The sequence below is a fragment of the Adiantum capillus-veneris genome, chromosome 30, assembly GCF_014529385.1.
Source record: "Adiantum capillus-veneris isolate H3 chromosome 30, ASM1452938v2, whole genome shotgun sequence".
Taxonomy (NCBI): Eukaryota; Viridiplantae; Streptophyta; class Polypodiopsida; order Polypodiales; family Pteridaceae; genus Adiantum; species Adiantum capillus-veneris.
This window is the reverse complement of record NC_140960.1, coordinates 58,275,736-58,290,442: the sequence shown is the minus strand read 5'-3', so window position 1 is coordinate 58,290,442 and position 14,707 is coordinate 58,275,736. Positions and strand designations below refer to the sequence as shown.

General features: G+C 43.3%; 1 protein-coding gene across 4 annotated transcripts in view; it reads right to left on the bottom strand.

Annotated features, from left to right (window-relative positions):
* LOC147418023 (uncharacterized) overlaps positions 1-9,852 on the bottom strand; it is a 65,545-nt gene extending 55,693 nt beyond the window's left edge. The window contains exons 1-6 of one of the 4 annotated variants that reach the window (XM_086506543.1): positions 9,576-9,852; positions 8,953-9,506; positions 8,512-8,685; positions 8,024-8,423; positions 7,676-7,941; positions 7,532-7,600 (exon numbers count right to left, since the gene is read on the bottom strand). In XM_086506543.1, the coding sequence (XP_086362669.1) occupies positions 7,532-7,600; positions 7,676-7,941; positions 8,024-8,423; positions 8,512-8,685; positions 8,953-8,993 (950 nt within the window). In that variant the 5' untranslated portion in view covers positions 8,994-9,506; positions 9,576-9,852. Of the gene's footprint in view, positions 1-7,531; positions 7,601-7,675; positions 7,942-8,023; positions 8,424-8,511; positions 8,686-8,952 lie in introns of all 4 variants that reach the window. The other 3 variants (XM_086506545.1, XR_015187237.1, XM_086506544.1) reach the window with 3 other exon arrangements.
* Between the last annotated feature and the right edge of the window lie 4,855 nt (positions 9,853-14,707).

The window sequence follows — 14,707 nt, the reverse complement described above, 5'->3', positions numbered from 1 at the left end:
GCGAGCCGGTCGCATCCGTAGCAAGTCCTCGGACTCCTGCACTTATAGGGCTACTTGCCCTTTGAATCAGACGAGATTTCTCACGTGAAACCTCTCCGAATTTACTTGTACCTGCGGGGGATTAGCAACTAGCTAATCCAATACCTGTGCAAGAGGCTCTTGCCTCGGCAATCGCGCATGAACCCACACAACTGTACATTAGTCAAATAAAGAGCCCTCTTGTGGGGCATCACATAACTGCACGTAGGGGGGGGGGAGAGAGCAGTGTAGTGTGCAGGGCATCCCTCCTAGCACCACACTACATATAGAATAGAAAGAAAGCACTCCATACCCAGTTGACTTCGCGGCAGAGCTGTAAAATGTTTCCCTTGTCATTCCGAAGGTAATGACGCAAACACATTTCATGGCCCAAAATAGCAATTCCCTAATTTTTAGGAGATGCTTCCGTTGGGCTCCCACTAGTCTTCTGACCCTCTATCCTCATTGGGACCGCATCCAAAAGTGCAATGTGGCCCAACTATCGGATACTTTCTGTTGGTGATCCCACCTTGACTTTATGCCTTTATTGAGTTCACTTCCTAGTATCCACCAACTTGCTAAGTGCAACGGGGGGACTGTCACAAGGCGGGCACCACGTGCCAATAGAAAAGAACAGACTGAACAGACTTTTAGCACTTCAATAAAAGTTGAGCTGAAAGAGAGAGACGACACGCGAAACGGAGTGGCGGAATTCCACCCCAGAGAGTATTGGCCCCAAACCTTGGCGCCCTTTTCGGTATTTCTTTGTATTGCATCAACACAGTACAAGCCGGTACTCGAGACTCTGCACCTTCGCCAAGAAGCATGCCAGAGAATGAGCCCTAACCTCATATATAAAGGCCCTTGGCCTAAAAAGCAATTATAGTGAAAAGCCTTCAAAACTCAAAAGCTCCTGGTCCAAAATGCAATGCCAAAAGCTACCAGCTTTTCGTAAATCGCGTTGATGTCCGTACAGTAAGCCACGTGTCAGCTCGCCACGTCAACAAATCAAGGTTAGGGTTAGGGTTAGGGTTTTTGATTTTAGGATTAGGGTTTTGGGCAGAATTAAGGTCTCTGATTTTAGGGTTAGGGTTTCAACAGAATTAGGGTTTTGGACAAAATTAGGGTTTTTGACTTTAGGGTTAGGGTTTCGACACGTCAGCAGTTTGTTACATCTCCCCTTCTTGAAAGAGAGTAATCGCGGAGTATATCTGCAAAACAACTCAAGTTAGCTCAAAAATTTCCGAGGGTCATTCCGAGGGACAATTAGTTTGCTCTTTTTATTAAGGAGTTAGCTTCTCCTTTCTGCTCTTTTGATCAAGGAGTTAGCTTCTCCTTTCGGCTGTTTTGATCAAGGAGTTAGCTTCTCCTTTCGTCCAGATCGGAACTCTTGATATTCAGGCGTAGTAAAATTAGCCATCACACCCAGACCGTATTGATCTTCCACGGGTGTCTTGATGCACTAAAATTACATTCGCAGGCAATCTCATCCAATTAGGAATATACAGTAGTTGGCACATCATAATGCAACACAAATGCTTACATATGCATGTTACAAGACACAACAAACAGCGCCGTTGAGCACTCTCCTGAGACAAACGGTCTGCGCTATGAAGCTACTCAACGACTACCTCGTCACTCTCCCCACAAATAACCTAAAAAGGTCCGGGCCATGAGCTCAGAGGACTGTACAACCAAACGCTCCCCAGACTGCAGTCTGTGTCGCTTGGAGGTTCAACCATACAACCAAACGCTCCCCAGGCATCGGCCTGCGTCGTTCGGAGGTTTTCTAGCATACAACGGAACGCTCCCAAGACATCGGCCTACGTCGTTCCGAGGTTTTCAAACATACAACGAAATGCTCCCCAAGCATCGACCTGCGTTGTTCTGAGGTTCAAACAATACAAAAACAGTATTTCTCACTTCTCCACGCGGGAGTAAAATCACCAATCATTGAAACCAATATCAAACCAGAGTCAAACAATTCAAATCGGCACCAAAACAAGTTCAAAACAGATATCATCCATTTCAAACAAATTCCAAATAGGATCACCAAACAAGATCAAACAAAACTCAAACTTAAAAAGCAATCTCAACATTAGTCGAGCTCGAAAAGTCGATTGACTTTTCATCTTGAAACCTGCACGAAAAATTAGGGTTAGGTTCCTTCCATGAGGTCGTAGCCGAGCACAGCATGGCCCGTCAGCTCTTGGACAAACAGTGTTGCTTTGGCAGCGATGGTAGTCCCAAGATAGCAATCGCACTAAACCTCCAAGGTCATCTGCTCATGAAGAGACATCTACTGAGAGATGTCGAGAAATTTCAAGATATAATCTGCTAGGGTTTCCATGGCAAGCATTTCAGGATACCCTACTCTACCAGAAGTTGCACTCCGAAGGAAGATGTCAGAAACCATATAACTTCGGGCAAAAAAAAAAAAAAACTTGAAAGCTTGCCAAGTACTTGGAGTGTGCGTCTTGGTAGGTATAAACATCAACATCTGCATGGCACTGCTTTTGAGAAAAACAGTGACTCGAAACAAATATCGGATCCTTCTTTGCAAGTGATCTTAATGGCTTATGCTCTGCAAGACATGAGCGGTGAAGACGGGAGCGCGCCCGATGCGCGAAGTCCGGGTTGGAGGGCAAAGATACCTCGAATAAAATTCCAATAGCTCTATCTGCTCTTATGTAGGACCGGTATACTTTCAGAAAAGCACACGCCTGATGCTCTGATACCACTTTCACAAGGCGGGCACCACGTGCCAATGAAAAAGAACAGACTGAACAGACTTTTAGCACTTCAATAACAGTTGAGCTGAAAGAGAGAAGACATGCGAAACAGAGTGGCAGAATTCCACCCCAGAGAGTATTGGCCCCAAACCTTGGCGCCCCTTTCGGTATTTCTTAATATTGCATCAACACAGCACAAGCCGGTACTCCAAACTCTGGACCTTCGCCAGGAAGCATGCCAGAGAATGAGCCCTAACCTCATATATAAAGGCCCTTGGCCTCAAAAGCAATTATAGTGAAAAGCCTTCAAAACTCAAAAGCTCCTAGTCCAAAAAGTAATGCCAAAAGCTGCCAGCTTTTCGTAAATCGCGCTGGTCTCCGTACAGCAAGCCACGTGTCAGCCCGCCACATCAGCAAATCAAGGTTAGGGTTAGGGTTAGGTTTTTTTATTTTAAAGTTCGGGTTTCAGGCAGAATTAGGGTTTTTGATTTTAGGGTTAGGGTTTCAACAGATATGGGTTTCGGACAGAATCAAGGTTTTTGATTTTAGGATTAGGCTTTTGGGCAGAATTAGGGTTTCTGATTTTAGGATTAGGATTTCAGCAGAATTAGGGTTTTGGGCAAAATTAGGGTTTTTGATTTTAGGGTTAGGGTTTCGACACGTCAACATGGACCTACATGACCTTGGACTGAGCCTAGACATCCTCTTGCTATACGAATTCCAATGCCGACCAACTTCCCGTCTGCGGGTGAAACTACCATTCACATTGGCCATACAATGTCCGACCATTTGCAACTTCAAAAAGAGGGTCTCAAAAATAAAACAAAAATCATTGGAAAGAAACCAACAACAAAGGTTAGCAGTTGCCACGTTCTCGTGACATAGTTAATAATTGCCACGTCCTCGTGATAACTAACATCGCCTCCAGAGGAACACTGTCTGTCCAAGAGCTGATGGACTATGTTGTGTTCGGCTACGACCTTATGGAAGAAACCTAACCCTAATTTTTGGTGTAGGTTTCAGGATGGAAAGTCGGTCGACTTTTCGAGCTCGGCTAATGTCGAGATTGCTTTTTAAGTTTGAGTTCTGTTTGAACTTGTTTGGTGATCTTGTTTGAAATGGATGGTATCTGTTTTGAACCTGTCTTGGTGCCGATTTGAACTGTTTAACTCTGGTTCTAATACTGGTTTCAATGATTGTTTGAATCTCGGAACGACACAGGCGGATGCCCGGGCAGCGTTTCATTGTATGTTTGAAAACCTCATAACGACGCAGGCCGATGTCTGGGGAGCGTTCCGTTGTATGCTAGAAAACCTTCGAACGACGCAGGCCGATGCCTGGGGAGCGTCTAGTTGTACACTCCTCTGAGCCATGGCCCATACCTTTTTAGATTATTTGCGGGGGGAGTGACGAGGTAGTCATTGAGTAGCTTCATATCGCAGACCTTTTGTCTCGGGGGAGTGCTCAGCGTCGCTGTTTGTTGTGTCTTGTAACATGCATATGTAAGCATTTGTGTTGCATTGTAATGTGCCAACTACTGAAAATTTCTAACTAGATGAGATTGTCTGGGTATGTAATTTTAGTCCATCAAGACACCCATGGAAGATCAGTGTGGTCTGGGTGTGATGGCTAATTTTACTACGCCAGCATATCAAGAGTTCCAACTTGGACGAAAGGAGAAGCCAACTCCTTGATCAAAAGAGCCGAAAGGAGAAGCTAACTCCTTCACAAAAAGAGCAAACTGATTGTCCCTCGAAATGACCCTCGGAAAACTTGAGTTGTTTTGCAGATATGCTGTAATCGCGAACGATTACTCTCTTTCAAGAAAAGAAAATGTCACGAACTACTGATGTCAAAGCTTTGAAGAATGGAGCCAACTTGCAATGCCGACCGAGGTGCCTAACCCCTAAGAAGAACAAGAAACAGAAGAAGAAGTCCTACCAACTTATGGGGACCCCGTTCGATGGGGCCCCAAGTGACATAAAAAATTAAAATAAAGCAGGACCCGAAACTGATGACGTGGCAGATTTCTAGAAATTACACCGACAATGCTGACGTGGCAGGGCTGTAAGAATTTCCGCGTTTTGCGTTGACTGTTGACGTGGCAGTTGTACGGAATTCCGTGATTGACGCTGGCAGCTTTTTGGAATTGCTTTTGGACTAGAAGCTTTTGAGTTTGAAGGCTTTTTATGTAAACTGCTTTTCATAGGCCAAGGGCCTTTAAATATGTGTTAAGGGCTCATTCTCTAGCATGCTTCGTGGAGAAGGTGTAGAGTCTGGAGTACCGGCTTGTACTGTGTTGCTGCAATATAAAGAAATACTGAAAGGGGCGCCAAGGTTTGGGGCCAATACTCTCTGGGGTGGAATTCCGCTACTCCGTGTCGCGTGTCGTTTCTCTCTCAGTTCAGTTGTTATTGAAGTGCTAAAAGTTTGTTCAGTCTGTTGTTTTCTATTGGCACGTACTGCCCATCTTGTGACATAAGTGGGGTTTCTTATGAGTTGAACTTGCCTCAAGGCATTGTTGTACATCTCGTGTTCCACGTAAGCCGCCTAAAAGAACGGCTAGGATAGGATTACTTAGTGATTCCTCCTAAGCACGTCCCAAACTTGGAAGATACCACCTGGTACGTTCCACTTGAACCCGAATCAATTCTTGATCAAAGGGTTCGCAAGTCTTCCAAGACTGTGGACCCTGAATATTTGATCAAGTGGAAGCATCGTCCTGAATCCCAAGCCACTAGGGAGTCAGTAAGATTGTTAAGGATTCGCTTTCCCGGTTTCGTAAGTGAGGATATTGTTGAGGACAGCAATTAACAAGGTGAGGAGTTACGAAGGCGTGCTGAAGTTAAGGGAGGACATGTCATTTTTTGTGTTTTAATAGAAAATTGTATTGTCCATTATGCACATATAATCACAAATGCCTTATATATTACAAAGGACCTCACTTAAACAACATAGTAAAAGATTCACATTGGCATTCTATAACAAAATAAAATAAAAACAATAAAATGATTGACAAACTAAAGCAAAGGAATATTTATTTTTTCACAACTCACAATAGTTAGTGATATTCCATTGATAAAATCAAAAAATGAACAAGACCCATTGACCAAAAAAAAAAAGCAAAAGAATATCTTAATGCTCTCATAAACAAGGTGAAGAGGCATGTAGGCCTACTAAGTTAAGGGGGGAATGAAATTTATGGGAAGTAAGTTTAAATAAGCACCTACAATCACATGAATTTTTTGTTGTGTTTTAATATAACTTTATATTATCCATTATACATATATAATCACAAATGGTTTTATAATAAGGTGAAAGTTGCACATTGTACGTTATCATTTGAAAACAAACTAAAATGAGAAGGGAAAAAAATAAAAATATATATACCTACATGAATCTAGGATAGGCTATTCATTATACATACATTATGCACATTGCATACACAAGCTAGATTCATAAGAGCGGGCAACAAAAATCTCGCACTCTTTCTTCCACTCTCCCTTCATTAACGAGGGAAAGAGGTAGCTCTATGAAAATTAATCCGGCACGATTTTGATGTCCGATGAGCTCTAGTTTAGTGGTAGTGTTGTTGAGCACATAGCCACTGGATTCAGTTCAATCACGCCGATCTACGTTTCGTGTTGAAAAGTGGACGATAGAATTGCTCTTCCAAAGGGAGGGGGCCGCGGGGGGGGTCGCTAATTTTTTTCTGGGTCCAGAGAAGTGAAATTTCTTTTTGCGCCAATGGACAACCTCCATGGTGGAGTCATGCTCCTTTTTGAATGCCTTTCGTCGGCTCTTGTGAACCCAACCATAATCACGAATGGTTTATATATTAGAAAAGGCTCCATTATGCGTACCTGAAGGGGATTAGCAATAAGCTAATCCGGTTCCTGTACAGAACGCTCTTGCCTTGGCAAACGTGCATAAAACCCCAGAACTGTACATGGTCATCTGAGAAGCCCAACTAGTGGGGCATTACCATATGTGCAAAAAGGAGAGCGAGATGTGCGAGAGTCAAGGGAGAAGGCAAGCTTTCCATTAAAGCTATGAACATCTACAGCCACTACTCACACACAATGTGTAGCACACTTGTGTTCAAAAATCAGCCCCAGTCTCAACTTTGAGCGCCCCCTTTTGGATGAGGCTTCGGGAAGATACATGTTGGCCTGCATGCAGCTCCCCTACTGCCATGTGTCCATTTGACTCCCTTTGGTTTAATTTCCTAGTACCCACTAACTCAAAGTCTTGCTGAGGGGTCTTAATAACTTTGAACCTAGCCAACCTTTTACTCCTCGGATTTTAGTGCCGACTGGGGTGACCATCTCGTGGCGACCTGCTCTTCTCGACTGCGGGTAAAACTCTCGGCCAACAACCGTTTCACACTGGCCATTCAATGTCCAAGCATTTGTGATTTTAACAAGAGGGACCCAAAAATTAAATACAAATCAAGGGAAAGAAACTAGCAAATATATATAGTGGTTGTCACAATCTCGTGACAGTTCGCACACCCATATTGGTGTCGGCTCGATGGTATGGGACACCCGGCCTTTGTGGCATGGGCTAGCCCGCTTGGCTGCAGGCTCGGGGATGAGCCTCTATGCCTGGGAGGTGAGCCTGATGTCCGCTCACACTATGTGTCTAGGTGTGAGTTTGGCTTGCGTCATGTCATGTGTGCACGATGGATCCGGTGAGGGACTAACATGTCTAATGTAGTAAACACATTGTTAAACATGAATTAACATTAGTCTTTCAAATAGTCTACAAATACTATTTACCTCGGAATCCGTTCTAGCAAAAGTACATAACCATCGTCAGTCACAACTCGTATCGATTCGTAAGGATACCTGTGGAGTTACAATTTGATGAGTTTTAACATATGAGCATGGATAAATTTCTGCACAAAATACTCCAGAGCATACCCAATATCCGTGATGAAATCTTCACAAGAACGTGCATCCGTGTTCATGGCTGGGTGATACTTCTCTTTTTTCATTGAAGGAGCCGGATTTGAATCACCTAAAGTTGCTGTCTGAACTTTTGCACTCTCTTCCTTCCTCTTAGGATGAGTAAAGAGCTTCCCAGTCAAAAACTTTACAGTTTGTAAGGGCGAAAGGCAATACAGAAGCACCTTGCGGACAACATCAAACACTCTCTCAATAGAGAGCTCCACAATGAGCTGCATATCCTGTACAAAACCTTATAAAGCTGTGAAGAGCTCACCTCATGCTGAGTTTTGATACAATAAGATTGCAATCACACATACAAACCTCTATAATTCCTCTTCTCCTGTCAGTTTTCTTATGAACAACAAAGTCTCTGACACTCGTAAGCCCTTTGCTTGCTAAACCATACATACGATACAAGCTGCCAGATGAACCACTACGTCTGGGGGGATCTGCCCTTCTTGGTTGTTGTGTGGGAGAAATGCCAAGCAGTTGCTTTAGAAAACCAGGTACAGCCCTTGAAAATGTACCTGCCTTGAAACTAAACATGTTTCTCCTCTCGTATTGAAAAGAGCTTGCTCTTGAAATATGAGAAGATTGAGAAGAAGGCGAGGATGGTGCAAAACTGTCATTATCTTCTAGCCCTGACTCATATTCTGAATCTGAATCTTTATCTGAATTAGCAGCATAATCATGAATGAACTGATTGAATGATGACACACCACTGCAATCAGGAAAAAAATTCAGTGTTTAAATGTCCCTCATACACATTCATTAAGCTTAAAAGGTTGATTTTAATTTTAAGGTCATACTCTTCCATCCACCGAGGTAAGCGAGGTGCTCTTAAAGTAGGCCGCAACTCCCATCCTTGAACACCTTCCAAAATAGTTGCCTTTCCCGGCAAAAATGTAAGAATCAAAGCTGATATGCCATTGATTAGCTTTATGGTGTTGCTAAAAGCTTCTTGACTAAAAGCTTTCAATGACCTGGAATGCACAAGAAACCAGCAGTGAGGAAGATTTTGCTGCATTACAAACCCCCCCCCCAAAAAAAAAAAAAGGAAGGTGAACACAAAACACACACACACATACATACCAAACAGGCCCAGATTGGCTTTGTATAAAATGCATAATGGTAAATAGTAGCAGTTATATTTTGACAAGCAAATGTTAACACCAAGGTATGTTGAGCACGAGCGACAAAGAAGTGACTACAAACAAGCATCTATCCTGTTCAAGAAATGAGCTCCTTACTCTTTTGCAACTCCCAGGACACTGTCCACAAATCCCTGCATTCTCCTGTAGGAACTTCTTTCAATGTCGCACTATGACAAACAACCACACAAGCTCTAGAAAGGATAGGGGAGAGTTATTCATGAACAGGTCAAGGAGAAAGCCTTCGTTAGGATGTACTCAGATGTTAGGGTTCCTCCTAGTTTGGCTACTTTAGGCGGCTATATACAAAGGTGAAGAGAAAGAAGATAGCTGTGTCTCGGCAGCTCTGAGGGACTCTGTACAAGTAGAAGACGAGGAAACTCTGTACAAGTAGGAGACCTTTTGAATTGGGAAATATTAAAAATGTGTCAGTAAGTATAGTACATCGGACTTGGCCCCTCTGTTGAATACTTCTGATAGGAGGAGGGTGCCTTGGAGCAGCAGATAGCAATCAAAAGGTATCTACAGTGTTTATTGTACAACGGACTTGGCCCCTCTGTTGAAATCCTTCTGATAGGAGCAGGGTGCCTTGTAGCGGAAGAGCAGCAGGTAGCAATCAAAAGGTACCTCTTGCGCTTATGTACAGTGTCTTCCTGCGATGAAAACCTTTCGTATACGTTGATGTCGAAAACGGTATGCAAAGTATTAGAAAGTGATACAACCTGGAAATCCCGAACGACAAGCCCTCTGCGCTCAAGCTCTCTAAAAACCTCCAATCGCGGGTGAATTTCTGCGTTTGATGAGCAAGCGTGTGTCTGTGTGTGTGTGTGTGTGTGTGTGTGTGTGTGTACACGAAAGAGGTCGGTTATCGCAAATGCGTATACTGTGTGTTTCCGAGCGTGTGTGTGCACTTGCGTGCGGACCTGAGCATGTGCATCTCCTTCTGCGTGACGATGGAGTCTCCGTAGTAGAAGCCCTAATCAAAGAAAAATGACAGTCATGGCCCTTGAGAAGTGACACGTAAGCATTTCTTACTTGGCGATCCTTGTGCCGTCTTTGTTAGCTGCCACGTGGATATTGATCAAAATGTTGTGTAGATAAGATGGTGGTCACACACTGCATGGTTATTAGGCCTCTGTCACACATGGCAGGCAGCCAAGTGTGACCTGTCGAAGCTTGGGCGTTCACCTTTCTCCTGTGCACGAAGGATGTCGGACCTCACTTTCACACTGAGTGAAGAATAGCTACGAGAAAATAGGCTGTTGGAAATTGCGCAACCAATCAGCGCTTAGAAGTACCTTGGGCAAGTGTCGGGCAAGGGGGGGAAGGGGGGGGGGGGGGGGGTTCACCCACAAAAGCAGAGAATCTTGGACACGAGCTGGCTTCCAGATCGACTACAACCATGGAGTCTGTCCGCCTTGTGTGATAGTCATTGCCAAAGGCAACCGTGCTAATTGAGCCACGTCAGCCTGGTGGAAGGTCATCCGCCCTCATCAGACACGGGCCTTAGTTCCTTGTACAGATAACTATGCATCTTCTATGTCTACTATGGTTACCCAAGGAAAGGGGGAGGCATAGTTGTACTATGCATGAGCTTTTGCAAATGATTATGTGTCTTCTATGTTTGTTAGAGTCACCCAAGGAAAGGGGGTAGGCATAGTTGTACTATGCATGAGCTTTTGGCAATTATGCTGAAATCGGCATAGTTACATAACTTATCGATTTTGTAACCATTAATAAAGGTAGCAGTTGTTGACGCAATCATGTGTTGTCCGGTGTGGCTCTTCAGCAATACAACTCGTTATGCATAGTGTGGGCCCATCATTAGCTAATATTTTCTCCACGCGCAAGTGGGTGCATCGACACGTTAAAGCCTGCATGCACCTACCAGTAATCTCAACAAACCATGGCGCGGGTGACCATAGATGTCTCAAACTGAGGGCTTAGTTGCGTCGTCTTTATTACTGTGAGACAAAGTTATCAATAAAATGAATAACTATGCTTGTGTGACCACATCCTAAGAAAATTTCCCACCATGCATGTCAACTTATCGCACTTATGTGGAAGCACGACTCTAAAGGTCTATACCAACTTTTTTGTGAGCAAGATGCATTTTCTCACGTGTGTTAGGGTATGTGTGTGTATGGGATGTGTATGCACATTGACACTAGCACATAAAGTTCTGCAATTGTGTAATAGGAACTCATGTGCACATGAGAACTCAAGCCCCTACTCAACAAGACAGCGTGAGTACACATATGCATTACCCAAAGTGAAACGGGAACCAGAGATTCTTCAAGACTTGAACTACATTGAAGACTAAACCTAGAGCTTACAATTTTAGAACTTATTTAATGGGAAAAGATACAAAAGTTGTGGTTCTTTGCATAGTGGTGAATAATAACCTGCTGCATTATAAATTGTTTGAAAGTGTTGTCACCACTCACTTGCTTGTGAAAGAGGCATCCTTTGTAGGCATGGTAATCTTTTTGCTCACGCATGTAGGGATGTTGAAAACATATGGCTAACCTCAATAAACAATAATCTAAGGATGCAATTGAATGTATTATGGATGTGTATGGTCATGATGTAAAACAATTAGATCAGTCGCAAATGGGGAGACTAGCTGAAGCAAGACAAGTACTTAAGGATCACGATGAAGCAGCTAGCTAAGAGAGACAGAGTCTTACTTCGGCATATAGAGCTTTAAGATATTCATGGTACTTCTAAAGGGTTTTTGGCTAGACTAAAAATGAAACATATTAGAGAAAGCATTGTAACGGAATATGGCTAATAACACTGATTGTAGCGGAATTAAAGTAGCAGTAGTGATCATTTCCTTGAGAGGATTCTTAATGAACGTAAGGAGAGTACTTGATTGAAGGTAGCAAAATACACATTATACCTAGTTAGCTTGGCATGAACAATACTTGCGAGAGAGAGAGAGAGAATTAGAGAAATTGACAACAATTGAGGCCCCGATTTACTTGGAGCCGCGGTTCCCCCTCCAAAAGGCTTTTGAAAAGACTTGGTACAATACATGCTTTGTGTTCCTTGAGACCTTGTTGATGCCATGAAGATGATAAGCTTCATGCACCAATATTATGCCCATAACTAACTTACAAAAACATTAACTTGTCCCCGACCTCAATCCCAAGACCTCAAGCACCTTCAAAGGTGGAGAGAGCTAGCAGGGAGTGAGGGAAGGGGAGAGGGAAAAGATGTATCTTACGAGAAAGAAATAGTCTTCTCACATATCATTACTCTTAGAGCATAGCATAGCATAGTAATGGAGATGAAATCATTGCTTTGAATCATGGCTCTTGGTTGGATTTGCATTCCATAGCCAAGAGGAGTTGGTGTAGGCTCTCTACTTCTCAAGCTTGGAAAAGGAGATGAAGTTCTTGCTCAACACATGAGAGAGTGTATGTGTGTGTGGGAGAATGTGCAAAAAGGAGGGCTCCCCCTTGCCTTAGTCGACCTCTCTCTCTCTTTACTCTAGCTTGCACCCTATTGGTCCAAGCCAGGCCTGACCAATCACAAGCTATGATCATATCAAGCAATAGGGGTAGCATTTAGACAAGTGTCCTTCTTTTTCCCTTTGAGAGAGAGAGCTTAAATAATTAATTAAATGCATCAAAAATCTCATTGGGTCCCCCTATAGGCCATCCAATAGGATTCAGGCACACTATGAGGGCAACAGGGCTAGGGGCTTGACATGTGTCCTTTATGCCTCTTGAGTCTTGGGCTTGGCTTGAGTGTGTGTGTGTGTGTGTGTGTTCTCTCTCATCCCCTACTCTTAGGGCTCGCCCCCTTCTATGTAGGTGTGCAAATTTGTTGCACGTGTCAAAGCAAGGGACTTGCCGTACACTGTGTGCGAGCCACAAATGGATGCAAGCACACAACCAGATTAATCTAGCAAGCTCAAGAGAGCAAGGGTGTGTCACTCACCGCCATACACTCGCCTTCGTGGAGGATTCCTCACCGCGAAGAAAAGGGAGCTACCGTCGTGTCGCACTCAACCACCGTGCCGTCACAATGCTCTCTCTCTCTCTCTCTCTCTCTCTCTCTCTCTCTCTCTCTCTCTCTCTCTCTCTCTCTCTCTCACGCATATACACACACACACACACACACACACAAGGAGATGAAGAAGAAGATGGAGATGGAGCAAGAGCACTCTTCAATTGCACAAATGAGAGAATGAGTGATTTTTAGGTTGAGGTGACTTTTATATAAGCTCGCCCATTCACACTTGTCCGTCCATGCTTAGCCAACTAACCCTTGAATGTTCCAGTTAGAGTGTGCCTCTCGTCGGCGATCACTCTTACCATTTTTCTATTGGACCGACAAGCCCGACCCATGACTACTAGAAGTGGACCTCGGTGGTTAACATGCCCCCCTTCCTAATGTAGATTCCGCCCTCGGAATATAACAGTACAGCATTGGGATCCACGATAGGAGTACCTGTAGTAGCGTAAGAAAAACAACATTGTGAAAGCTCAAAGGCAGCATGTGCAGGCATGCAATAAGTGAGATGCATGCATGATATTCTAGGAAATGCAAAGAAAAATTCATGAATTGTAACATTGCCAACTTGGAAAGGGGAGTACCTGAATGAAATGCAATTGAATTAAGGTCTATTAGGTTGACTATAAGAGAAGTACACAAGAGCTAGGACTAAAGTAAGTACTAGATTGACCAACTTTAATTAAAAAATGTTGACTAAAGAGTAGTTAACCCTAGGAATGCTCGTCGGGTCTAAAGACTAGTGATCGTGTCACTTATACCACTTAAGTGTGATCAACATAAAACACAAGGAAGTTTGTGTTATTTGCTTTTTGTTTTCTCTTTTTTCTTTTTTGTTGTTGTCATAGTTGCTACAAGTAGCTGGGGGACTCGAGGTCTCAAATACCAGCTTGAGCATAAACTAGTCGAGAGACTCGAGGTCTCAAATTTTAGCTTAACACATGAACTTCCACAACACAAGTCACAGTTAGGTGGAATAAGCTAGAGAGAACTATATCCTCATAGCTTAAAACATTACTAAAGTTACTACAATTAATAGACTATTTAGGAATTAAAGTCAGCAATTAAGTGGCCTAGTTTAACCTAAGGTCTTGATACCTACTTAAAGCCAACTAATGGACCAAACTCAAAGAGAAGAACAAGATACTAGAAATTTGAAAAAATTATAGCATCTAAATTGGCAATGTCATAACGTCATAAATTTTATGCATTGTTAGAAACTCAAATGACAAGATGCAAACATGCAACTATGGAAAGCATAGATAAAGGAAGTAGTACACCTGATATAATGGAGAACGTCCGTTGTAACATGTAGACATCCATTGTCGTTATCCTTTGAAGGCATCCTTATGTAGTCACAAACTGCAACAATAGTCACCACCAAACATACATCTTCTAGAGGCACATCAGTGGGAAAAAAGAACTTTGCTAATCACTAAACTCTAAAACAGAAACACTCCTATCGTACTAGTCCTACCTACCCTCCATCACTCGAGTGATGAGGATCAAAGTAAGTGGAGGTTGGAGAGCTTGATCGGTAGGTCGCCATCCTCATCATCAAGGTAGGTGTAATCCTCTTCGGTAAGACTGTGTGTCTCGTCTGTCCAATCACCATTATCGTCCTTGTCCTCTTCCGTGCAGAATAGTATTAGGAATGTCACGATGCGTACATACTCAGCCTGGGCAAACGGATGAACTTGGGCAATTGGGCGAACTTCCTCAATAGAATAGGGATCCGTCGTAGTCAAGAGGCGGACCAACCACTCTAACTCCTCAACATTTCTCTCCCAAGCGAGTGTTTCAACCGAATCCAATTCAGAGGAAATAT